Below are 27,570 nucleotides of genomic sequence, written 5' to 3' on the forward strand. Positions count from 1 at the left end.
CAGTATCTCTCTGACTGTTCCTAATAATAACTATAGGTCTCCATTACCTTATATCAATGTTCTGTTCAGTATCTCTCTGACTGTTCCTAATAATAACTATAGGTCTCCATTACCTTATATCAATGTTCTGTTCAGTATCTCTCTGTCTGTTCCTAATAATAACTATAGGTCTCCATTACCTTATATCAATGTTCTGTTCAGTATCTCTCTGACTGTTCCTAATAATAACTATATGTCTCCATTACCTTATATCAATGTTCTGTTCAGTATCTCTCTGACTGTTCCTAATAATAACTATAGGTCTCCATTACCTTATATCAATGTTCTGTTCAGTATCTCTCTGACTGTTCCTAATAATAACTATAGGTCTCCATTACCTTATATCAATGTTCTGTTCAGTATCTCTCTGACTGTTCCTAATAATAACTATAGGTCTCCACTACCTTATATCAATGTTCTGTTCTTTCCATAGGCTTACACCACTGTATATCAATGTACAGTATAATGTCTTCACTCATGTCGTTGACACGCTAACAACATTAATACAATGTTGCTATTAGTGTAAGTAGTGTAATACAGTACTATTACAGAGGTATCAGAGAAATGTAGGACTCTATTCAATCTGGATCGCTGAAGCGTTACAGATTACTTGATAGAAATGTAAAGGTAATTTACGATTGAGTCGTCATATGCAGCCTTCACCGTGAATGCAGTCTCCGCTAACGCGGGAACATTGCCTTTAAATTCCAATCACGCTTTAACGCTTAACTTCCGAAATACGGATTGAATAATGTGTGTGTAAAGTGTAACCCTAACCTGTTTAATTTCACATGAACTGTAGTGTTCGTTCTGTCAGCCATAATGTGGGTTTGTTAATACAAGGTGAAAAGCAAAGCAAAGGTGGCAGAACCAGATGGAATACATCGTAATAAGCCTCGTTTACACCTTGCACTAGCATGTAGGTTTCGTGATCTGATCAAATATGATACAATCACTATCTGATCAAAGTTTGTCGCGTCTACACATGGTATTAAAAGGTATCTGATCCATCCACAGTGTCTGCATTGTAAACAGATTAGTAAATTAATTCACAGATATTTGTTTTAAGACATATTGATGCCATAAGTCAATTGTGCCACGTCAATGATTTTAGATCTGTTTACACTTGTAAGATATGCAGACACAATGCACCCCCCTGACTACCTCTGGAAGTGGTCAGGGAAATCTGATCACAATAAGATCACAATGGGTATTTTAATCGTGTACAAATGTGGGCACAATCAGAATGTGGAAAATATCAGGACAAAGGACGCATGTTAGCACCAGGTGTAGCTCAGTTGGTAGAGCATGGCGTTTGCAACGCCAGGGTTGTGGGTTCGTTTGCCACAGGGGGCCAGTATGAAAAATGTATGCACTCACTAACTGTAAGTCGCGCTGGATAAGAGCATCTGCTAAATGACTAAAATGTATAAATGGGGCTTCTGAGGAGAACCTGTTGGTTTAAAGCTCAATACATCTGACAAAGGCATGACCACCAGATAGACTTGACACGTTCTCTGAAGCAGTACGAACATATTTCCTCTTTTATTTACATTCCTTGTTCAAATGTTAACATTTTATAACGCTATAACGCTTGATCAAGTTGGCATTTTTTTCTCATTAAAATAAATTGGCACAAGTAAAACATATGTAGACAAAAGTTTATTTACACCATACAACATTTTTCGTTTTTTAAATATTTTATACAGGGCTGCAGATGAGAGTTTTTGCCGAGAGTCTTCAAGCAAGATTCTGCAGTATTAAAGTTTGTGAAATATATTATTCATATAAAAGTGAGTATTACCTTTATTGCATTTAAAGCAATGAAGAATGTAGCTTTGACAAACATTCATTTTTATATGACAGAAAAATCCTCTTTGCCTGCCACTCTCGCTCATATATGTTTTATATTATAAAGTAAAAAGTGTAGTAATGGCCAAACAGACTTGTTATAAACTTTTTAAAAACCTGCATAAATATATACATTGTGCTTCCAGGGTCCAGTTTTGAGAAATATAAAACTGGACCCAACGAAGCTGGGATCGACATGGTATTATGTCTTCATTTAGCTTTTTGAGGTTTATTCATCTAGAAAGATTTTCACCTTTTTGAACCAATTCTTCTTACCACGGGTACTCTGAAACACATGATGGTAAATATTGTACACCCACCTGGCTGGCCTGCTGCACTAAGTACACTAGTGAGAATACAAAAAGTAACACTGATGTTTTTTGTTGTATTTTTTGTTTTATTTTTTCCTCCTGTCCTCTGTCGTTTCCTCGTAAATCGTATTGGCACATCATGTCCTTGTCATACTCCTTTATAATCCAGATATGTAGTAGGCCAAGGCTGTTAGGACAGTCTGTCCATTTTTTCAGTGCAAAATACATCCTTTCCCCTTTCCTCCATGTCCTGGTTATCGTTTTTCTCCTGGTTGTCCTCTTCCTGGTTTCTACTTCCTGGATATACTCCTTCCTGGAGTGCACCCAAAATGTCACCCTATTCCCTATATAGTGCGCTACTTTTGACCAGAGCCTTATGAGTCCTGTTCAAAAGAGCCCTATGGGTACTGGTCAAAAAGAAGCCTATAGGACCTGGTCAAAAGTAGTGTGCTTCATCTGGACCTATTTCGTGGTTTGTTTAGATCAGATCAGACCTCTGTCTGGAAGTCTCCTTCCTGGACGTCTAAGGGGAGATTGACACACTTCTCCCACTCCGCTGCGGTCATCTCCAGAGAGTCCTTGGTGTCAGGGTCTAGTACATTCATACTGCTGTAGTTCTGGTACTCACAGGCTGGGTTGTAGCTCTCCCAGGGGTTCTTGTTGGGCATGGCCTTGTCCTTGGGAGGACAGGGACAGGTTAGCAGCAGATATGGACAGGGTCATAGCAGGACATAGGAGGTAGCATGCCTTATAGTCACTAGACATGGTTCACTATACACTGTTACTATATGTTATACCCTATGCACTTTATATGTTATATATAGGAAAAGGGGCAGGGATATATATATATATATATATATACACACAGGGATATGTGAGGGTTATTACTTAGAAGGGAGCATGCCTCACTGTCACTAGTCACAGTTCACGGTTCTTCTTTTTCTTAAACATTGGGTAACATTGGTTAATAATAACTTCCATGAATAAGCATGAATAAACTGTTTTATAAATACATTTGTATTTCATCACTTTAAAACATTTATAAACATTCATATGAAAGCTATAATGGGTTATTCAAGAAAGTTATTATAAAGTTTAGCCAAACAATGGATTATACAGAGACTTTGAATTACGATGTACTGCCTCTATGCATTGATCACCTCAACTAATGTTCTGGTAGAGCACATTAATGGTGTAATGGTTCTGTGAGAAGCGTAAGTAACAAAAGGTAATGAAAAGTATCTCAAATGTGAATAATGTGGTTAGGCTATATCATGGAAGAATTCAAATGAATAGTGCGCTTTCCCTTGTAGCTGAATAACGGTGACGAGGGACTAGAGGATGAGCTTCCACTGTGTCTGACTGTGTGCTGTTCTGTTCCCATAATCTGGATGTACTCTCACTGACACTCACAAAGAGACTAGTAGGGAGGCAAATAGCGCAGCGAGCTATCGGAGCTGTTACTATGCAGTCAGGGAATACACAATGGTTACTAATGTTGTCTGTAGCTCTGGAGCCTGCCAGCTATTCAGCCAGCCCAGCCAGCACTGCAGTACATTTATTCCCCCCCCCCCCCCCCCCAAAACAAAATGTAAGTGAAAAAAAAAAGAAGTCGTTTTCTATATAAATGTCCTTGTGGTGGTTACTAAGCAACAAGCAGCGAATTACGCTGTGCAGTGGGGTTGATTGAAATGTGAGAGAAGAGAGAGAGGATTACATGACATGGCAGGCCGAGGGGCTAACTGCCTGCCTGCTTGCATGCCGCAGAGCTGACTCTATTCTCACACAACAATAGGCCTGAGTGTGTTTTGGTCAACAGGCCAATTTCTGTCTGTAAACTATTCCCAGGATACAGGGCAGAAAGCAATGCAGAAATCATTCACTCAGAACTGACCATGTCCGGTGATATGTCAGGACTGATACAGCTCCTTGCATTTGAATGGATGCACTCAAATTGAGATGGAATACCACGACAGAAAGCCTTCTCACAGGGGCTCATTTTCAACACATCTAAGATATATAGTCTGATTGAACCTTTCCAATCCCCAATTCACCTGGGGGGTGGTAAAGAGCGCCAAGCAGGATCCTTTTCCTCGATTCCTTGCATCCATGTCCGAGTGGAGGGACCTTAGACCTTCTCATTCAATATGGTTGAGTAGGAGGCGAGGAGATAGGATACAAGGAATTGTGGAAAGATGAATTGAGATGGAGCCAGTGAGTCTGCAGACTGCCTGTGATGAGATAATGCCTGCCCTCTCTCAGACAGAGTCTCTCGTTTAGCGACTAGTCATCCCCCCCCACCCCTCACCACCAGCAGCTGGCAGGCCTGCTAGGTATAGAGCCATGTCACTGGATCTGTTCGTTTGCTCAATGACTCAGTACGTGTGCTGCTGAGCGGATGGACATCTAAAAAAGGCTATCTATCTTGCTTTGTACTCTAATCGGTCAACAACCACCAGCTTCGACCAATCACCCCATCTGGATTTTCTCCAGCTCTGTAATTGGTCTACAACAGCCGACCGCTGACCAATCATCTCCCCCTGCCCTTCACCATTTCCTGTTACTGCTGATTTCCTGTTCCTGTTCCTGGTATTATTACTCACCATGCTGCCCATATTTGGTATGTCTTGAAATCGATCCAGGGTTTGAAATTTCTGATTCAGTTCTTGGAACAGCTCCATGTGTCTTTTCCTGGTGTGCATGACTTTCTGCAATGGCAAGGGGTTCGTTTTGGTTTGGAAATCAAAGCCAATAATAGGATGGAGATTATAATGCAATGTGCTTTCCTCTCTACCCCCTACACCTTTCTGAATAGCATTTCATCTGTCACTGGTATTATGGCAAGGCTAAGACATATTACAGGGGCCAATGTCTTTTAAGGATTTTGCATATAATGTAAGCCAGTTGAGTAATTACATAACATTTATGGCCAATTTTATTATCAAATCTACCTTTCACATTTATACAGAAAAGTCAGAATACAATAATTTGATGGAGAAATGGAATAAACCCACAAAAGTGGTTTGAGACGTTTGTGTCTTGGGCTATCAGCCAATGTAATATTTTCCATCGAAAAAGCACAAAAGTCAGGTGTGAAATGTGCATGTGACTTTATAAAGCATAACAGTTTTAAAATCAACTCATAGCCAATGGATGTACGTAAGCGATGGAGGAGGAACCAAATGAGAGTGGGTGAGATTTGCTGGCTGACCTTTGTACGGCTTTAGTTTGACAGGATTGTTTTACCTTAACTACGCCACACATCAATACATCTGTGTTGTGTCAAGACCATGTTACTCCAATAAGCTTAAGTGCTACAAAATAGTAGTAGTAAATTAAAGGGTAGGGCAAACACGAATGCTCAGTGTAACAACGATAGTAAATTAAAGGGTAGGGCAAACACGAATGCTCAGTGTAACAACGATAGTAAATTAAAGGGTAGGGCAAACACGAATGCTCAGTGTAACAACGAAAGCCTGAAGCATGCACTTTGCCAACCAGTAAGTTTACTTACTTCAAAGTCCAGGTCTTGGTAGCGCGATTTTCTTCTCTGAAGACAAAACAAACATATTGCGGATAATTAGACAATATACAGTATGTTAAAATGAGGGGGTTATGACCTTCTAAATACTATAGAAATTATAACTCAGTATTAATGAAAACTAATTAACATTCTAAGCGTGACAAAATAAACACATTTTCCTTTACGGCAACAATGTGACAATCTTCTCACTTGAACACAGCTGCAAATTAATGATGTATTTACTTCTGCAGCAATTTCTAATTTGAACATTACTACAAACAATGGCTTTATTTACTTAAACCAACACTTCAACAGTCTTCTCCACTCCAGCCTACCTCTGAGGTTAAACCAACACTTCAACAGTCTTCTCCACTCCAGCCTACCTCTAAGGTTAAACCAACACTTCAACAGTCTTCTCCAATCCAACCTACCTCTAAGGTTAAACCAACACTTCAACAGTCTTCTCCACTCCAGCCTACCTCTAAGGTTAAACCAACACTTCAACAGTCTTCTCCAATCCAACCTACCTCTAAGGTTAAACCAACACTTCAACAGTCTTCTCCATTCCAGCCTACCTCTAAGGTTAAACCAACACTTCAAGAGTCTTCTCCAATCCAACCTACCTCTAAAGAGCTCATGGATATGGTGGATCCCGTCTCGCTCCTCGACAGCCCTCCAGTCTCTTCCATCTCAGCCAGGAAGTTCTTGACGGCAGTGCGGGGTTCAAAGGGAAGGTTCTGCTGCATGTGTTCCTGTCCTCCTCCTGACCCGTACTGCTGCTGCAGGTTCTGATCCATGTTCATGTGCTCCATGCCCCCCATCACGCCCATCCCCGTCGGGCTCATGTTGAAGTCCGGTGCCATCTTGTAGTGTTGCATCATTCTCTCGTGGGGCAGCGTATCGCCCATGCCCATGCCCACGTTCATCTTGGTGGAGCTATCGTCCTTCAGGAGAGTGGGAAGTGTGTTACAGTTCCCAGATCCGGCCGCCGCCGAAGCCCGTGGCATCACGATGTAGTCCGTCTCCATCATCTGGCCTTGGGGTGAATGCCCGCCCACGCTGCCCATACCGCCCATATTGCCCATGTCGTGGCCACTGCCCATCCCGCCGTGCCCGTGCCCGCCCATATCCTGGTCGGACTGACGAAGAGCATCATCGGTGCATAGGTAGACGGTGCGGCGCATGTCGGACACGCTGTCGCCCAAGCAGCCCTCTCCCATGTCGCCCATGGGGCCCATGTGCATGCCGGGCTGCTGGATCATCACCTTGGACATGATGTTGCCGGGTAAGGTGGAGTAGTTGAGCCCCTCGTGCCCCTTCTCATCCTCCTCGTCGTTCAGAGAGATGCGGGATAGGGTGCCGGTGATGGTGGCCGCGCGGCAAGAGCCCATGTCTTTGTGGAGAGCTGTGGAGAGGAGAGACAGGGGAGATAGTGGAATGAATGTACCATACTGACAGACAGGGGAGATAGTGGAATGAATGCACCATACTGACAGACAGGGGAGATAGTGGAATGAATGCACCATACTGACAGACAGGGGAGATAGTGGAATGAATGCACCATACTGACAGACGGGGGAGATAGTGGAATGAATACACCATACTGACAGACGGGGGAGATAGTGGAATGAATGCACCATACTGACAGACAAGGGAAATAGTGGAATGAATGCACCACACCGAGAACTAATGTCAGTCTGTTTTTAATGATCTGTTTATTTCTCATTTTATGCTTATTTTAAATAATTCAGATTTCAGACCATTGTTGCAGATTTCAGAACCTAATGTTGCATTTCCTTTTTCTGAATGTGTGTCAAAACAAATAATTGAAATTATAATGCCAGGACACTTGAAACAATGAACCAGATGTGTCCATATTACACTTTAATGACTATTTCCTCACACAGGTGGGATGAAATAGACAAAACTTGGCTACCGATCTCTTCAAACAGGACACAGGGATACTACTTCAAAAGAGCCAATATAGGGCATTAGATGTTCCTGACGTAACTAAGTACAGAGCTGACAAGCCGAGACAAGCCGACAAACCTCTGAGGAGGACTTTACCATCAAATAACAGCGGGTCAGGAGAACCTTTCCTCAAATCCGACCCGAAATCCCTGATACCTACGACACCTTTTTATCTTATTAAGGTTTGGTTCACCTTGGAAAACCCCCCCAAACCCCAGACACATAACCAGGAGAGGCTGGCTTTTAGTTCTAAAGCTGCCTTGTCAGAAGTCAGAAATACCCTTTTGGAGGAACAGAACAGCCTGTACTGCCGCGCTCTGTGCTTCTCTCCAGCGCTGCAGAGCTGAAACAGAACAGCCTGTACTGCCGCGCTCTGTGCTTCTCTCCAGCGCTGCAGAGCTGAAACAGAACAGCCTGTACTGCCGCGCTCTGTGCTTCTCTCCAGCGCTGCAGAGCTGAAACAGAACAGCCTGTACTGCCGCGCTCTGTGCTTCTCTCCAGCGCTGCAGAGCTGAAACAGAACAGCCTGTACTGCCGCGCTCTGTGCTTCTCTCCAGCGCTGCAGAGCTGAAACAGAACAGCCTGTACTGCCGCGCTCTGTGCTTCTCTCCAGCGCTGCAGAGCTGAAACAGAACAGCCTGTACTGCCGCGCTCTGTGCTTCTCTCCAGCGCTGCAGAGCTGAAACAGAACAGCCTGTACTGCCGCGCTCTGTGCTTCTCTCCAGCGCTGCAGAGCTGAAACAGAACAGCCTGTACTGCCGCGCTCTGTGCTTCTCTCCAGCGCTGCAGAGCTGATGGTTGCGTCCCAAATGGTAACATATTCCCTACATAGTGCGCTACTTTTGGCCCTGGTCCCTATGGGCCCTGGTCAACAGTAGAGCTATGAAGGTAATAGGGTGCCATTTGGGATGCAGGACAGAGGTGTTTTGGGGCCATTTTAATCTTCGCCTTCTGAATCCTCCACAGGGGAATTGCCTGTTTGAAAACCAACAGGCTGCAAGGAGACAACAAGGTCAGCAGTGTGTGTTTGTGTGTGTGTGTGTGTGTGTGTGTGTTTGTGTGTGTGTGTCTGTGTGTGTCCAGCCCAGCCCAGCCCAGAGCAGAGCAGAGCAGCGCAGCACAGCCAGAAACAGAAAACCTAACAATTCCCTTTTTGTTTTCAGCCTGAATCACCACAGAGTGGAACAGGGAGATAAACAGTGGTGCAGAGAGAGAAAGGAAGGAGGGGGTGGAGGTGGTAGGGGGGTAGGGGTAGAGGGTGGTGGAGGTGGTCGAGGGGTAGGGGTAGAGGGTGGTGGAGGTGGTCGAGGGGTAGTGGGGTAGGGGTAGAGGGTGGTGGAGGTGGTCGAGGGGTAGGGGGGTAGGGGTAGAGGGTGGTGGAGGTGGTCGAGGGGTAGGGGGGTAGGGGTAGAGGGTGGTGGAGGTGGTCGAGGGGTAGGGGTAGAGGGTGGTGGAGGTGGTCGAGGGGTAGGGGGGTAGGGGTAGAGGGTGGTGGAGGTGGTGGAGGGGTAGGGGGTAGGGGGTAGGGGGTAGAGGGTGGTGGAGGTGGTATGACTCCATGGCATGAGGGATGGGCAGGCAGGCGAGGGATTATTCCTGGTATATATTCTTGGCACAGCAAGTTATTATTGTTGGTATATTTCCTGGTATATATTCCTGGTGTTATTCCAGATAGTATTCCTGATAGATAAAATAATTTTGATTTTACTTTAATCCTTAACACTAGATCTGCTAAAGCAGTCATTTTGACTGCTCATTATTCATTAAATGTTGTATTACTCTGCCATGTTTTAAGTCATGCCACTCTGTCCTTTACTTTTTTCTAATGAAGTCTATATCACACACTGTCCTTGTTACAATCTTAATATTAGAACCAGTTTTAAGAAGGCATGTCATTTTTTTGAATGGTTTCCCCCCGTTGCCCCTCCTTCTCCCAACAGTAGGGCCTGCTTCACTCCAGTGCCCAGCTGATAATCACCCCGACAAACTGAACCTAAACTATAACAACAGATGAAATAAAAGTAAAGTATGATGGGGAGAATGGGGGAGAAAGGGGGAGAGTGGGTGAATTGATGAGCAATGGCAAGCGAACAATGCATAATTATGTAATCACCAATGGTGAATGAAGAACAGGGTGGGACATTCTATTGTATTGATCCATTCTAATTATAGGTCTAATCTTGAAATGGTATTTACCCTATATCAGTTCACCCAAATCAAAGCAGTCGTATCAGTCTACTCTGGCCTACTGGGGGTAGGCTTCACAGTGAGAGTGTGTGTAATTATATATGCTGAAAGGCTGAAAATTTCTGGGAAAATATCCACATTGGGCAGCAGACGCCAGTGTGGGAGAATGTGGTGATAAGGCTTGTTGAACCTTAGGTTGGTAAGGGGAGAAATGTCACAATGGACAATTTCTTCACTTCACTGTCATTGGTGAACAAGTTGCTTGCAAAGAAAACAAGTCTGGCCGGCACCATGAACAAAGTGAGAATGACAAGACAACTGGACACAATAAAGAGAAAACTGGAGACTATTGCACACTACAACCAGACAAAGGTACGTCAAAGTGTGTCAAGCAAGTGAAAAGGTACTAAAATTGTGTTAACTGTTAGGACCAGGAATAACAGCTAAATGAAATCCAACTGATGCCGTTGTGTGAAGATGCACAGAAGCAGGAGCTGACAAGAATGGACTATTTTTGACTGCTGTCATATGTACACTTATATTCATTATAATGCCTTTATTGCTTTTGGGGCCGAGTTTCACTATTTATAATGATGTTTAGGCTACTGATGTTTTCCTCATTTGACTGCGTGTCTTTTGACCATGTGTCTTGGTGGTTGGGGTATTTTTTGTTTTTATTTTGTCCTTATAAAAATAAACTGTTACCATGTTCCAACGTATCTGCTTTCTGTTTCACAGTTGTAACAAAGGCACTCCTCAAATAAAATGTATTAAACACTTTAATTTTGCAAAACGACATATAGCCTACAGTAACAAACTAATGAAAATGCTACTGTGTTATTTCAAATAAAATACACAAATCGTATTCGAATGTCGCCCAAGGCCTTCATAAACACAACCAAATGATTAATTTTTGTGATAGCATATATTAAATATATTAATTACACTGTTAGAATGTTGCAGTGGAGGACCAGCGGTTCTATTGTTAAGAGTCTATTGACGCACCGCTCCAGCCGACGCTTGGCATTGTGCATGGTGATCTTAGGCTGCTCGGCCATGGAAACCCATGGAGCTCATGAAGCTCCAGATGAACAGTTCTTCTGCTGACATTGTTTCCAGAGGCAGTTTGGAACTCGGTAGTGAGTGTTGCAACCGAGGACAGAATATTTTTTATGCGCTGCACGCTTCAGCACTCGGCGGTCCCGTTCTGTGAGCTTGTGTGGCCTACCACTTCGCGTCTGAGCCATTGTTGCTCCTAGACGTTTCCACTTCACAATAACAGCACTTACAGTTGACCGGGGCAGCTCTAGCAGGGCAGAAATTTTACGAACTGACTTGTTGGAAAGGTGGCATCCTATGACGGTGCCACGTTGAAAGTCACTGAGCTCTTCAGTGGGGCCATTCTACTGCCAATGTTTGTCTATGTAGATTGCATGGCTGTGTGCTCGATTTTAAACACCTGTCAGCAACTGGTGTGGCTGAACTAGCCGAATCCACTAATTTGAAGGGGTGTCCAAATACTTTTGTATATATAGTGTATCTCCTAGATATAGGACAGACACTTCAAAACCTTATTCCTTATGATTTATTTAGTATTTTTTTGCCATTTATGAATGTGTTATTCAATGCGTTTCTATGGGCTATAGTAGTAAAGGCCAAATTCAATATTTTATCAAATCATTTTTGTATATATATATTTGTTTAACCCTAAAGGAGTCCTTAAATTCCAAATCAAATAGCTAAATGATCCATGGTATGACCATCTTAAAACAATTCCATATGTTAGCTTAGTATCCCCCTCCCCCCAACAGCTTAGACTTTTACAGTTAATAAGTGTTAATAATGCTCTATGTAGCTAATCATTTCATGTTTAAAATATTATATATGTAACGTATGCTTCATAATACACCGTTAATCTAGCCTAACTCATAAACGTACTTTTCGTCTTTTATACAGCATGGAACAACGGCAGGGTATTACGTAGCAAAACCTATGCAGCTGCTACAATGTCTGTGACGGCTAGTATTGTCGTGTTCATTCACTGTCAGTAAAATCACTTATAACCCACTGCAATCATTTGCATGACCCCTTCACACAACAAACACATCCCCCTATCAATACCCTGTAACAACAACATGCTAAGACCACTCGCCCAAGCCTGGTAGCTGACAACCGCTGTGTTCGCGTCGATTGACCGAAAACCCCACCTTCCTACAGTAACTCGTACTTACTGTGTTGACTAGAAACGTAATGCATTTCTAGTGTGTCTGCAGTAGGTCTGCAGGCTGGCAGCTCAGTCTAGGACTAGGTCTACTGCAATGAATTATTTATGAACTAGACGTGGGCTTCTACAGTACCAAGTTTCACGCTTTTATATAAAAAGGTTGTCGCAGTGTGTGGCAGCGTGAAAGGAGCCCAAATTGCAAATCATTAAGTTCAGCTTAGCTCAGTTTACCTTGTAAAAAGTTTTCAATAAGAGGGCGGAATCGCAATAAACCAGCCTAGACTTTTACATCAAAAGACAGAACACTCTAGGCCTAGGGTGTCCACCCACTCGGCCCAGAGTGGGAGAAAACGCGCTTTGGAGATGACATTTCACTTCCTTATGTTATAAAATACATTTTACCTAGACAAATATGATTTTTCTTGTTTTTAATCATTCAGTGGGGTCTTTCTCTAACATATCATTAATATTATATCCAAAAAGTCGGATTTAATAACCTAATACATCCGATAATAAGCACCGAGCTCTGTTGACAGAGCGGTGCAGCTTTCTCGATGAAACTTTTGAGGATTTTTATATTTTGTGGTCGTCGTCTTCCAAGTTGTTTCCGCCGGTCGCAAATAGCTGAGTTAACACGACACGAGCTGAATTACATGTAAAAAACATTGAAAATAAAAAACGTGCGGTTCGCTCAGTGCTCCACTGACATTTCCCAGAGATATGCTTGTTTTTGTGAGAAGTCTTCGAAAAAGAACAGTAACTTCACATTAATATGAACAGCGTATAGTAAAATATGAAAATACTACATGTCATGTCTCAAAATCGATATTTATCTTACCTCTATATTGTTTTATGTCCTCCGGATTTTAGAAGAAAGATGACAAATTCAATGGTGAGCCTGTCTGTAGAGTTCAATGGTAAGCCTGTCTGTAGAGTTCAATGGTAAGCCTGTCTGTAGAGTTCAATGGTAAGCCTGTCTGTAGAGTTCAATGGTAAGCCTGTCTGTAGAGTTCAATGGTAAGCCTGTCTGTAGAGTTCAATGGTAAGCCTGTCTGTAGAGTTCAATGGTAAGCCTGTCTGTAGAGTTCAACGGTAAGCCTGTCTGTAGAGTTCAACGGTAAGCCTGTCTGTAGAGTTCAACGGTAAGCCTGTCTGTAGAGTTAAATGGTAAGCCTGTCTGTAGAGTTCAATGGTGAGCCTGTCTGTAGAGTTCAATGGTAAGCCTGTCTGTAGAGTTCAATGGTAAGCCTGTCTGTAGAGTTCAATGGTAAGCCTGTCTGTAGAGTTCAATGGTAAGCCTGTCTGTAGAGTTCAATGGTAAGCCTGTCTGTAGAGTTCAATGGTAAGCCTGTCTGTAGAGTTCAATGGTGAGCCTGTCTGTAGAGTTCAATGGTAAGCCTGTCTGTAGAGTTCAATGGTAAGCCTGTCTGTAGAGTTCAATGGTAAGCCTGTCTGTAGAGTTCAACGGTAAGCCTGTCTGTAGAGTTCAACGGTAAGCCTGTCTGGGAGCCTTAATTCTCTCACAGCATCCAGCCTAGCTGACTCCATGATATTCTCCTGATTTATGACCATTGATTTTGTCACCCTAATTCTGACCATCCTACAAGGGTAAAAACTCCAATACATTTTGAACAGATTATGATAGAGACATTAACATATTATTTTACCCATTGGTCAAAATATGTGTTTTTGATTGGATACTCTTAAAAACACAACGTTTACATGAAAAGACAGCGTACCGTTAAAAAACGCAATACTTTCAACATGAGTCATCAACAAAACCAACGAAACCAGGGCTACAGTGCAACGCTTTCCCATCGTCCATTTTGTTAATGAACAACAGGCACAAAGGAAACGATAAGCGCTGTCATTATTATTCAGATTCACGACTCTCCCACTCTATCTTACCCTTCCTTTTGATTCCAAGCAATGCGTTTCATCCCACACAGAAAGCTAGCCGGCTTTCTGACACCTAACAAATTCTCTTCTTTCACTAAAGCCTCCTCTTCTCACTCCTCTGTTGTGTCCCAAATGGCACCCCTATTCCCTTTATAGTGCACTACCTTTGACCAGGGTCCATAGGGCTTTGGTCAAAAGTAGTGCATTATATAGGGAATAGGGGTGCCATTTGGGATGCATCCCTCTTCGCAAATCAAATGGGTCTGTTTTGATCATTAAGCCAGCAGGCGTCCAATGTGGATAGTGGGCTGTTACACAACCTGGGATGTTATTTTATACTGTGTCTAACTCCTTTTTAGGGCTTTCATTTCAATAGGCAAAGTAATCAGGAGCTCATTAATTTAATATGACACCATCTGGTTGTTTACCTGATCGACAGGCGATGTCCACGTCTTTCTCAAAGTCCGTCTGTTGGGGGAGAAAATACAAAAGTGGTGAAAATACGGTCAGACAGATTTATATTTCAGCTTTGACACAACAGAATATGTCATATAATGTGATGCTGCCACAGATGTGAAGTGACAGGCACATACACATGCACATGTCTGGTTTAAAGTTTAAAAAACCTTGCAAGGTTAAACCTTTGTGTATTTTCCTTTTCATGCTGTTATGTTATGAATCTGCCAGTTCTGATTGTTATGTTATGAATCTGCCAGTTCTGACTGTTATGTTATGAATCTGCCAGTTCTGACTGTTATATTATGAATCTGCCAGTTCTGACTGTTATATTATGAATCTGCCAGTTCTGACTGTTATGTTATGAATCTGCCAGTTCTGACTGTTATGTTATGAATCTGTCAGTTCTGACTGTTATGTTATGAATCTGCCAGTTCTGACTGTTATGTTATGAATCTGCCAGTTCTGACTGTTATGTTATGAATCTGCCAGTTCTGACTGTTATGTTATGAATCTGCCAGTTCTGACTGTTATGTTATGAATCTGCCAGTTCTGACTGTTATGTTATGAATCTGCCAGTTCTGACTGTTATGTTATGAATCTGCCAGTTCTGACTGTTATGTTATGAATCTACCAGTTCTGACTGTTATGTTATGAATCTGCCAGTTCTGACTGTTATGTTATGAATCTGCCAGTTCTGACTGTTATATTATGAATCTGCCAGTTCTGACTGTTATGTTATGAATCTGCCAGTTCTGACTGTTATGTTATGAATTTGCCAGTTCTGACTGTTATGTTATGAATCTGCCAGTTCTGACTGTTATGTTATGAATCTGCCAGTTCTGACTGTTATGTTATGAATCTGCCAGTTCTGACTGTTATGTTATGAATCTGCCAGTTCTGACTGTTATGTTATGAATCTGCCAGTTCTGACTGTTATGTTATGAATCTGCCAGTTCTGACTGTTATGTTATGAATCTGCCAGTTCTAACTGTTATATTATGAATCTGCCAGTTCTGACTGTTATGATATGAATCTGCCAGTTCTGACTGTTATGTTATGAATCTGCCAGTTCTGACTGTTATATTATGAATCTGCCAGTTCTGACTGTTATGTTATGAATCTGCCAGTTCTGACTGTTATATTATGAATTTGCCAGTTCTGACTGCTATGTTATGAATCTGCCAGTTCTGACTGTTATATTATGAATTTGCCAGTTCTGACTGTTATATTATGAATCTGCCAGTTCTGACTGCATTATTTGCACTGGCAAAGCTAAGATGGCTGCCATTGTCATTTTGGTAGACTATCCCTTTAATGGGGCATGTCCCTTTAAGAAAAAAGTAGCTGTTTGGGGAAATGTTTGGCTTGTACCTGGCTGAGGTTCTATTTGTGTGGAAAACTTTTTAAGCACAGGAGGCTGCTGAGGGGAGTACAGCTCATAATAATGGCTGGAATGGAGTAAATGGAATGGCATCAAACACATGGAAACCATGTGTTTGATGTGTTGGATACCAATCCATTAACTCCCGTTCCATCCATTACTATGAGCCCGTCCTCCCCAATTAAGGTGCCACCGGCCACCTGTTCTTTTAAGCAACTTAGATTTAACCACTCCAGGGAATTATTTTTGTTTATTGTTGATTTTTACTCCTACTTGGAGGATGAAATTTAGCTGTTGTGAGAAAATCTCCCCCAGGCCGGATTTCCCTCTCCCTCAACCATCCGGTGAGATCTATCCCGGTGATTGTATTTTTATTTGAATTAATTGTATTTTTGCATTTTGAAGGGGGATTGCTAATTTTTACTTTTTGATTGACTTTGGGACTATTTTCTTTTAGGATTCTATTTGGGATTTTTTCTTCCTGAACTTTATTTTGGGTCTATTTGAATTGGTTTTGTGAAATGATACACATTCTATGACAATATGCTGATGTTTCTCACTGTATTCATTTAGTCTGTCTTGTTTTAGTCACCTTCATATATATATATATAGTATTTCTTTGAACTTTAATATTGTAGTATTGTTTGAGATCCAAGTTGATTGTTACAATATGATATCATAAATGAAACCTAGAGCAACTCCAGCTACATGCATTGTTGAGATTAAGTCAATAGAAAAATATTTTGCCTATCCTTTGATATCTGATTAAACATGTCATCATTATATAGGAGTAGTTTCATTGCATCTATCTATTGCCTTTCCCTGTTTGGGTCAGTTACTGTCAAGTTAAAGGTCCTATTCTTCACTGCTCCATTCCTAACAATATGGCAATACGCATGTAAAAGGGATTTTATAGCACTAAAACAGCAGTCGGGAAGCAATCACTGTTTGTTCTCTGCAAATGATACTATTGAACCGGGGGCACCCCGACAGCCAACACACCATTCTACAACGGTGGAAATTAATTCAATCTGAGTAGGAGGATATTAGGATATTAGAATGCAAACGATGGGAAGAGCAGACGATAGATATGATGAGCGAAGGCCGTTGGCAGTTGGCGTTCTGCTGGATCAAGAGATTTGGTGTGGCGTTACAAAGGTCATTCAAAGTACTGGTGCTTTATTATGTGTGTTGGGGGGGGGGGCTGGAGAGGGGGCTCTGTAAATGAAAAAGACGCTTGACGAAAGTGACAAATAAGTTCAATCAAACTGAAACCAGGAAGTAGGAAAACGGAAAATGGATCTCATTTATTAATGTGTGTGTGTGCATGTGCGTGCGTGTGTGTAATGTATTACAGGGGCCAGGGCCACATGCGGCTGTACACTGTGTGTAACTACAGTTGAACTAAAGCAGCTATTTGTAAAACGATGGGTAACAATGCCTCATCCAGCCGAACCAGCAGAATTGGAATTTCAGTTTACTTCCTTAATTGGCTGAAATGGAATGAACCCCAAACCCTGCTATGAAGGCTTGTCTTGAGGGTATATAATACTATACCCTTTTCACACTGAGCTGAGCCAAGGCGATCCCTGCCGAGCCGTACTGCACTGGCCTGGTTACGCATCCACCACAGTTGCTGGAAACATACTGGAAAGGACAATGTGAAAAGAATGTATCGTAGCCAGAGCCAGCACAGTACGGTTCAGTTCAGTCCTATAGTGTGAATCAGCTGTTAGGGGCAAATCCTAACCTCCACTTAAGTGGAATTTTCACTTGGTTTATGTCCCAAATGGCACCCTATTACCTGGTCAAAAGTAGTGCACTATATAGGGAATAGGGTGCAATTTCAGACGTAGTCTCATTGACATCCATTAAACATTTTACTCGTGAAAATGTGGATTTGCTCCTTTGTCTCAAATATAAAGGCAGGTATAGGCTTTGGTTGAGCGCAGAGGAGGCTGGTGAGGGGAGGACAGCTCATAATAATGGATGGAATGAAGTGAATGGAATGGTATCAAACACATGGAAACCAGGTGTTTGATGTGTTTGAGACCATTCCATTTATTCCGTTCCATCCATTACCACGAGCCCGTCCTCCCCATTGGAAATGCCACCAGACACCACTAGGTTGAGGGTTATACTGGTGTTGCTTACCATAATCTGAGCATGACCGTTGGGGAAAGTTCCAGTGTTGTCAGCATTGAGGGGGTCTTGACAGTTTCTGGGGTCCTGACAGTTTCTGAGACGACATCTGAAAGCATCTTGGACCTGGGGAAAGTGAGGCACCATAGAAGTAGTATTATTATTATTATAAGTAGTATTAGAGCACATTAGTATAATATGATATATAATGTGTATTTTAGTTTCTGACATTCTATGGCCATGACTCTAGAGAGTAAAGAAAAAACCATGCTCTATTGTTCCTGCTGTAACCTTGACCTTGCTCACAGTAATTACAGCTACTTTCCAAAGGGGAGGGGCAAGTTAACAGGAAAGTGATCTGGAGTTAATCTGGTCCAGATCACTAATCTCCTAATAATCTCCTAATAAATACTGTAGTTAGGGCCAAACGGGAAACAGGAAGTGTGAGTGTGTGTGGGGCAACACGAGATAAGAGGGATTAAACATGTATAAGGGTCAACAAAACGTAGTGACACAGGGTGTGACCTGGGGCATGTTCATTTGGCACCGAACGTAAAATAGATCAAATGGGGAGGTTCTATCTGAATTGGTCTAATAAGAAACCTTAATTTTTATATCCTGTTGGAAAGTATTTTTGAAAATCATTTTTCTATGGTGTGCACTATGAACAGAATCCTACTAAAAGAGTATCCCCTTCTCCCTAACCCATACCTCTCTCTCCCTCTCCCTCCTCTCTCCCTCTCCCTCCTGTCTCCCTCTCCCTCCTGTCTCCCTCTCCCTCTCCCCCCTCTCTCCCTCCCTCTCTCCCTCCTCTCCCTCTCCCTCTCCCTCTCTCCCTCCCCCTCCCTCCTCTCTCCCTACTCTCCCTCCCTCCTATCTACCTCCTCCCTCCCCTCCCTCCCCTCTCTCTCTCCTCTCTCTCCCTCTCTCTTCCTTACCTCTTTCCTCAGGATACAGTGCACCATGACGATGACGAAGCCCTGCAACGAGTCGAAGACAGAGAAGAGGATCTGAAATAGGATGGAGCGCTTGTCTGTCATGGCCAGCACTGCAGACATCCAGGTCAGAGCCAGCAGAGGCAGAACCACACAGGAACTCCACAGAGAGGCCCTGAGGGAGGGAGGGAGGGGCGGGAGAGGGAGGGAGGGAGGGGGAGGGAGAGGGAGGGAGGGAGACAGGGAGACAGGGGATAGAGGGTAAGGTAAGTGTCTGCATTACCACCTGACACACATCAGATCATAGAAGACATTACTGCCTGGCCAGACTACTACAGCGGTCTCTCTTGTTGATAGAAGACATTACTGCCTGGCCAGACTAATGATTCACATTGCCAGCAACTCAGTCTAGGAAGACATACAGAAGCACCAGAAACACCATCTACTGTTTATGAACACATACTCTGTTACCAGCTAGTGTTCTGTTGTCTCTCTGACATACAATACATTACTGTCTGACTGCCCAGTACTCTACTATAGGTCTAACATTACTGTCTGACTGCCCAGTACTCTACTATAGGTCTAACATTACTGTCTGACTTCGCAGTACTCTACTATAGGTCTAACATTACTGTCTGACTGCCCAGTACTCTACTATAGGTCTAACATTACTGTCTGACTGCCCAGTACTATACTATAGGTCTAACATTACTGTCTGACTGCCCAGTACTCTACCATGGGTCTAACATTACTGTCTGACTGCCCAGTACTCTACCATGGGTCTAACATTACTGTCTGACTGCCCAGTACTCTACTATAGGTCTAACATTGCTGTCTGACTGCCCAGTACTCTACTATAGGTCTAATATTACTGTCTGACTGCCCAGTACTCTACTATAGGTCTAACATTACTGTCTGACTACCCAGTACTCTACTATAGGTCTAACATTACTGTCTGACTGCCCAGTACTCTACTATAGGTCTAACATTACTGTCTGACTGCCCAGTACTCTACTATGGGTCTAACATTACTGTCTGACTGCCCAGTACTCTACCATGGGTCTAACATTACTGTCTGACTGCCCAGTACTCTACTATAGGTCTAACATTACTGTCTGACTGCCCAGTACTCTACTATAGGTCTAACATTACTGTCTGACTACCCAGTACTCTACTATAGGTCTAACATTACTGTCTGACTACCCAGTACTCTACTATAGGTCTAACATTACTGTCTGACTGCCCAGTACTCTACTATAGGTCTAACATTACTGTCTGACTGCCCAGTACTCTACTATAGGTCTAACATTACTGTCTGACTGCCCAGTACTCTACTATAGGTCTAACATTACTGTCTGACTGCCCAATACTCTACTATAGGTCTAACATTACTGTCTGACTGCCCAGTACTCTACTATAGGTCTAACATTACTGTCTGACTGCCCAGTACTCTACTATAGGTCTAACATTACTGTCTGACTGCCCAGTACGCTACTATAGGTCTAACATTACTGTCTGACTGCCCAGTACTCTACTATAGGTCTAACATTACTGTCTGACTACCCAGTACTCTACTATAGGTCTAACATTACTGTCTGACTGCCCAGTACTCTACTATAGGTCTAACATTACTGTCTGACTACCCAGTACTCTACTATAGGTCTAACATTACTGTCTGACTGCCCAGTACTCTACTATAGGTCTAACATTACTGTCTGACTGCCCAGTACGCTACTATAGGTCTAACATTACTGTCTGACTGCCCAGTACTCTACTATAGGTCTAACATTACTGTCTGACTGCCCAGTACTCTACTATAGGTCTAACATTACTGTCTGACTGCCCAGTACTCTACTATAGGTCTAACATTACTGTCTGACTGCCCAGTACTCTACTATAGGTCTAACATTACTGTCTGACTGCCCAGTACTCTACTATAGGTCTAACATTACTGTCTGACTGCCCAGTACTCTACTATAGGTCTAACATTACTGTCTGACTGCCCAGTACTCTACTATAGGTCTAACATTACTGTCTGACTGCCCAGTACTCTACTATAGGTCTAACATTACTGTCTGACTGCCCAGTACTCTACTATAGGTCTAACATTACTGTCTGACTGCCCAGTACTCTACTATAGGTCTAACATTACTGTCTGACTGCCCAGTACTCTACTATAGGTCTAACATTACTGTCTGACTGCCCAGTACTCTACTATAGGTCTAACATTACTGTCTGACTGCCCAGTACTCTACTATAGGTCTAACATTACTGTCTGACTGCCCAGTACTCTACTATAGGTCTAACATTACTGTCTGACTGCCCAGTACTCTACTATAGGTCTAATATTACCGTCTGACTGCCCAGTACTCTACTATAGGTCTAACATTACTGTCTGACTGCCCAGTACTCTACTATAGGTCTAACATTACTGTCTGACTGCCCAGTACTCTACTATAGGTCTAACATTACTGTCTGACTGCCCAGTACTCTACTATAGGTCTAACATTACTGTCTGACTACCCAGTACTCTACTATAGGTCTAACATTACTGTCTGACTGCCCAGTACTCTACTATAGGTCTAACAAGGTCTTTCTCCAGACCATCAGACCATAGCAGTCTCAGTTGAGGAAGGAATACAGCTACATCTATGCAAGGACACATATGCTGCCCTGTTTATTCTCTGTAGCGCTACCAAGGTCTTGGTCCAGACACACAGACCATCAGACGAGTCATACACACACACACACACAGCTAATCTTTTATTAATTCCCCCTGCCAGGCATCGATGTACTGTAAGACAGCACTTACATGGCATTGCTGGCTGTAGTTGCAGAGAGAGCAGTTGTGGACACCACACCACATTTGGCACATTTCAGAGTTAACCCTGTATGGGGCTCGTTCATCGGTCTGTGGGACAACAAACAACAAGAAAACAACAGGAAATAGTGTTAGTGAAGAAGCAGCGCTAGGACTAGCATAGCATTCCAACTGTTCTATCATACAAGATGTGGACACTAGTGATGATAGTAGTGAAGAAGCAGCACTACACCATCCCAACGTTCTCTATCATGTTAGTAGTAACCAGGGCCAATTTGTCAGTGTTTTTAAGGAAAAACAGTAGCACCCACAACTTTTCATATAGTAGTAGCCAGACAGACGTGTGTTAGCGTGGGTGTTGTAGAGGGCTTTAGGATTAACACGCATCAAGAGGACGACATAACATAACGTTTGGGAAAAAAAACATCACTAGGAATGGAATCCCAACTTTCTCTATCACACAAGTAGTAGTCAGGCAGGGCCAAAGTGTTTAAACAACGCATTACAAGATGACATAAGGCTGGTCTATGGACTGTCTGTGGACAGTTGGCACATTCTAGTGGGCTACAGGCATGTTGTTAGACCAAGTATAAACCAGTCTTTACGTGGTGCTTTTTTAGAGGGATTCTGGTGTACCAACCAACAAGAAGACAACAGAAAAGAACACATTCCAACTCTCTGTATCATGTTAGTAGTAGTCAGGGCCAATCTGGGGATGTGTGTAGGCGGTGGGCGTTTTAAAGGATTTTCATCATGGACTGATTCTGCCACGTCTACACACACACACACACACACACACACACACACACACACACACACAACACACGTCGTCTCCCCCAGAGAGATGTGACCTCTTTATGTTGATGTTCTCCCATCAGCCAGAGTAAAGAACGAGGTCTTATCTCCATGTGGAAAATGAAGACATCCAGAAGGTGTGGGTGAATGTGTAGTGAGGAGGAGTCAGACTATTATGTCAACTAAAGGACTAGAGAAGTAGGCCGCTGCAGATCTTAAGAGAGCTACACAGTCAACAGTCCAGCCAACCTGCAGGTAAACAACAAGCACTTCAATGTCCATAGACGTAAGTATAACCAGTTACTGTCTGTCTTTGTCGTGTATCACAATGTATTTTGTAAGTAGGTGGTTTCTTACCCAGCTGCTTCAGACATACTTCAGGTCATAGAAATATAATAAAATAGAGCTTCTCTTTGCTGTAGGTGGTTTCTTACCCAGCTCGATGCTTCGGCTTCTTCTCCAGAATCCCGTCTCTGGAGACCAGCTTGTTGAACACCAGGATGCCAATCACCATGTTGACCTGTTTATAGAGAAGGAATACCTTTATGTATCTATTACAGTTTTTTTCAATTGCTTAAAGCACAATTTTGAAAACAGGGCCCGGTTTTTCAAACCCCTTCACACAATTAGCACAACACTACACCGAAGTAGCACAACACCTCAGATCATTTGCAAAATTGAACACTTTTGTCAAAACTATACAATGTCTTATAAAAACCTTATTTTGTTGTCATAACATAAACCCAACCATAAGCCATTTAGCAGACGCTTTTATCCAAAGCGACTTACAGTCATGCGTGCATAAATTTTCTGTGTATGGGTGGTCCCGGGGATCGAACCCACTACCCTGGCGTTACAAGCGCCGTGCTCAACCAGTTGAGCTACAGAGAACCACAACCATCATATGGTCTGATTCTGTTTGAATCAGTTAAACACTCCTGTGCTCAACCTAAAACACTTTCAGCATTTCCACAGAGAAAGTGTCAAAATAAATTCACCAACACCACATGACACCAATTGTGCAGACTAATGAAAATATGTATTTATTTTCATGTACTCAAGTCAGTCAATACTGAACATTTCAACAAAACGTTCATAACAAAACATTTTCCAGTTTTCATACAGTATTTCTGAACGTACCATAAGCTTACAATAATACTGTAACATAAATTACATATCCAGTTCAGTACCGAATAACAAAGAAAAATAACCTAAACATCTCTCCGCCTAGCTGGATCTGGCCACAGGGCCTCGTCAACATCACAGGCTATATTTTCATTTGCAAGGCAACGTGGGAAGAATCTTTTGGAGTGACGAATCCACTCTTGTATGGATGCTGCTTCAATTTGATCACATGCTTCCACTATAGCTTGAATGAGGGCCATCTGGACATAGGGCCGGAGATCATAAACCTTCCACCGCCATGCTGAGAAGAACTCCTCGATTGCATTATTGGCCAAAACAAAGTTTATGATGTCTCTCGCTTGCTCCTGTGTGAATATGGGGCCCCTCCCTCCTTGGTGTTCTCGACGTTCAATCCTATGTTGGCCAAACAAAATACATGTAGCTTACTGTAAAATGATACAGGAATAGATACCAAAACTGTTGATATAGTACATGCAGTAAGCTATGGATTTTCTGTTGACAGAAGATACGTTTCTCACCTGTGCTCTTGACGAAATGTCTGAACTATTGATGCCACCGTGTACCTGCTTAGGTTAGGCTGTACTCTCAGTCCAGCCTCCCTCAGTGTTAGTCCGTGGTTTATTACATGGTCCACAATTGTAGCACGAATTTCGTTACACAGATTTGGTTGTCTTCTTCTTTGTGCATGTCCTACCCCTCCTCCAGGTCTTCCTCTTCCTCTTCCTCTCCCTCTCCCTCTCCCTCTTCCTCTTCCTCTTCCTCTGACACCGTCCATTTTTTTAAAAGACAGGTGAACTTACCTGTTGCCTTTTTATAGTGCTTAAACCTGATTGGTGTGTCTACAATTAAGCTCCAGTGTGTGTGCACACCTGGTGGCTGTGTTTAACTAATTGGTTCATGGGTGTGTTCATTTGAAAGCCTTTGCTTTGAAATTGCAAGGAAATGACATCATGATACATTTCTGTGTCAAATGCATACAAGTGTGTTTAGTGTTTTGCAAATCACTGTGTGTAATGTTTTGCAAAAAGTGTGAAGCTGACAATGTGCTTACAGTTGTGCAAATCTAGGCCGGTGTTTTGCTCCTTGAGTGTAAGGTTTTGCTAATTGTGGGAAAGTTTTAATTTTAGTGTGTAAGCAATTGAAAAAAACTGTAATATACCTGAGGGAAACCTGAATATATCTAGTCATATACCTGAGGGAAACCTGAATATATCTAGTCATATACCTGAGGGAAACCTGAATATATCTAGTCATATACCTGAGGGAAACCTGAATATATCTAGTCATATACCTGAGGGAAACCTGAATATATCTAGTCATATACCTGAGGGAAACCTGAATATATCTAGTCATATACCTGAGGGAAACCTGAATATATCTAGTCGTATTGGGCGGCAGGTAGCCTAGCAGTTAAGAGCGTTAGGCTAGTAACTGAAAGGTCGCTGTTTTGAATCCCAGAGATGACTGAAAATATCTAACTAGTTAGTTACACTCTCTCATGTTCACCTGTTTATAGAGAAAATAGGTGTAACTGGTGGGAATCAAACCTGGCTCTCACCAACCCAACTCCATTAGACTAAGAGGACACTGTCAAGGTCCGAAGGGTGACATTTACATTTTCATTGAGGGGAAACAAGGCAGGTTTGGGGTCAATTCCATTTCAATACAGGAAGTAAACTGAAATTTGGATTCCAACTCCAATTTTTCTAATGAAATGGACCCCAGCCCTGTAATAAGGTGAGGGAACAATGTCATATCTAAAGACACTTGTGTACTTCAGGACAGTTAGCTGCATCAGTATCTCAATATGATGTTATTATCCTTGTGAAATACAAAAGGTGATTGACATCATTAGTGTACCGTAGACATGATTTATTTCCTCCATTCTTCCTCTCCTCTATTTCCAGTCCCTGCTGCTGCTGCTGCTGTGTTGTCATGTGACCTCTAGGGTTGCATGGCTTACTCATGGCGTTGACATTTACTAACTCGACAGACCTGACCTCTATGCTCCCCTCAAGCCAACATAAGAGCCTTCAGGGAGGCTTTGTCTGTCTGACAGCAGATTCTGTTATTTTCTAAAGCAAAGGCACCTCCTTAGACAAACAGTAACTCCAGCACTGTACCAACAGTATTGTAATAATTGCCCCTTGTGGGATATATCAAGTATTCTGAATTTAATTTAATCAGTGCTTACTGCTTTGATTAAAAAACTGCAAGATTTTGGAAGGAGGCTACAGTCTTAGAAAAAAGGGTTCCAAAAGAAAAAAAAGGGTTCCAAAAGGGTTCTTCAGCTAGCCCCATAGGAGAACCCTTTTGGGTTCCAGGTAGAACCCTTTTGAGTTCAATGTAGAACCTTCTGCGGAAAGGTTTTTTCAATGGAACCCAAAAGGGTTCTTCATAGGGTTATCCTATGGGGACAGTCGAAGAACCCTTTTGGGTTACAGATAGCACCTTGTTTTTCTAAGAGTGTAGACAGTGATTGTAATAATTACTAAGAATTGACGTTTCTTTCAGCAAATAGTCACAGTTGTACTAAATGGATGAATAACCAACAATGCAATGAATGAGTAGCCTATGTTAGTGTCTATGTTTTATATTTGATAGTATGCATGCTCATCTCGCCTGCAAACCAATATTCTGTATGGGATAATTAAGACATCTTGAACCTTGAATAGTACTTAACCTAAACATACAGTGATACTGCAAGCCTTCTCCCTTTTAATGAGTAGATAAGCACTGTAATACTATAACACATACTTTAATCAGTAGTACTGTAATACTATAATATGTACTTTAATCAGCAGTACTGTAATACTATAATACATACTTTAATCAGCAGTACTGTAATACTGTAATATGTACTTTAATCAGGGGTACTGTAATACTATAATATGTATTTTAATCAGCAGTACTGTAATACTATAATATGTGCTTTAATCAGCAGTACTGTAATACTATAATACATACTTTAATCAGCAGTACTGTAATAGTATAATATGTACTTTAATCAGCAGTATTGTAATACTATAATATGTACGTTAATCAGCAGTACTGTAATACTATATAATATGTACTTTAATCAGCAGTACTGTAATACTATAATATGTACTTTAATCAGCAGTACTGTAATACTATAATATGTACTTTAATCAGCAGTACTGTAATACTATAATATGTACTTTAATCAGCAATACTGTAATACTATAATACATACCAGAACCACTGCTGCTGCCGGTCCAACAAAGGCATACAGGAGACCACCTTCTAGAGATAGCCAGCAGCTGTAGAGAGAGGAGAGGAGGAGAGGAGAGGAGAGGAGGAGTAGAGAGAAGAGAGGAGAAGAGGAGAGGAGAGGAGAGGAGAGGAGAGGAGAGGAGAGGAGAGGAGAGGAGAGGAGAGGAGAGGAGAGGAGAGGAGAGGAGAGAGGAGAAGAGGAGAGGAGAGGAGAGGAGAAGAGGAGATATCAGCTAGCGAACCAACTCCCACAAAGAAATTAACACCCAGAATCACATCAAATGAATGGTGCACAGCTGCATACAGTTGTATTATCCTCCAGTGTGAATGGAGTACTAGCTAGCATATGCTGTGGTTCTACTTCAGAAAGTTTTACTGGAGAATAAAATGCTAAAGAGAGTTTTAAAACATTGTTTATGTACTAGTATTCAGCTGGGACACAACTTAGGAGCAAATGGGGTATTGTCAGAATCTTTTAAAATGCCCTCTGGGATTGTCTTGGGGGTTTTGTCAGGTTTGTAGGGTTCACCCTAGTCTGGGTTAGGAAACCCACTTGTTTCTGCTCAGGCTGTGCAGAGAAGAGACTTAATATAAGTTAAAGATTTGGTTGGCTGTCGCCTTGCAGGACTGCTCATAAGAGACTAGGTATGCT

The 27,570-nt window shown here is 42.3% G+C and overlaps 1 protein-coding gene across 1 annotated transcript in view; it reads right to left on the minus strand.

Moving 5' to 3' along the window:
• Positions 1–2,567: 2,567 nt before the first annotated feature.
• The window catches only part of LOC311125494 (adhesion G protein-coupled receptor B3-like), a gene marked incomplete at its 5' end in the record, with an annotated part of 30,676 nt that continues 5,673 nt past the window's right edge, over positions 2,568–27,570 (minus strand). The window contains 11 exons of the mRNA XM_084199540.1: positions 2,568–2,878; positions 4,805–4,909; positions 5,716–5,751; positions 6,348–7,129; positions 14,434–14,473; positions 17,403–17,492; positions 18,000–18,113; positions 18,926–19,097; positions 21,735–21,833; positions 22,973–23,058; positions 26,899–26,965. Coding sequence (XP_084055666.1) covers positions 2,690–2,878; positions 4,805–4,909; positions 5,716–5,751; positions 6,348–7,129; positions 14,434–14,473; positions 17,403–17,492; positions 18,000–18,113; positions 18,926–19,097; positions 21,735–21,833; positions 22,973–23,058; positions 26,899–26,965 — 1,780 coding nt within the window. The remainder of the gene's footprint in view (positions 2,879–4,804; positions 4,910–5,715; positions 5,752–6,347; positions 7,130–14,433; positions 14,474–17,402; positions 17,493–17,999; positions 18,114–18,925; positions 19,098–21,734; positions 21,834–22,972; positions 23,059–26,898; positions 26,966–27,570) is intronic.

This window comes from Coregonus lavaretus (genome assembly GCF_964263955.1).
Source record: "Coregonus lavaretus genome assembly, contig: HAP1_SCAFFOLD_1320, whole genome shotgun sequence".
NCBI classification, from domain to species: domain Eukaryota; kingdom Metazoa; phylum Chordata; class Actinopteri; order Salmoniformes; family Salmonidae; genus Coregonus; species Coregonus lavaretus.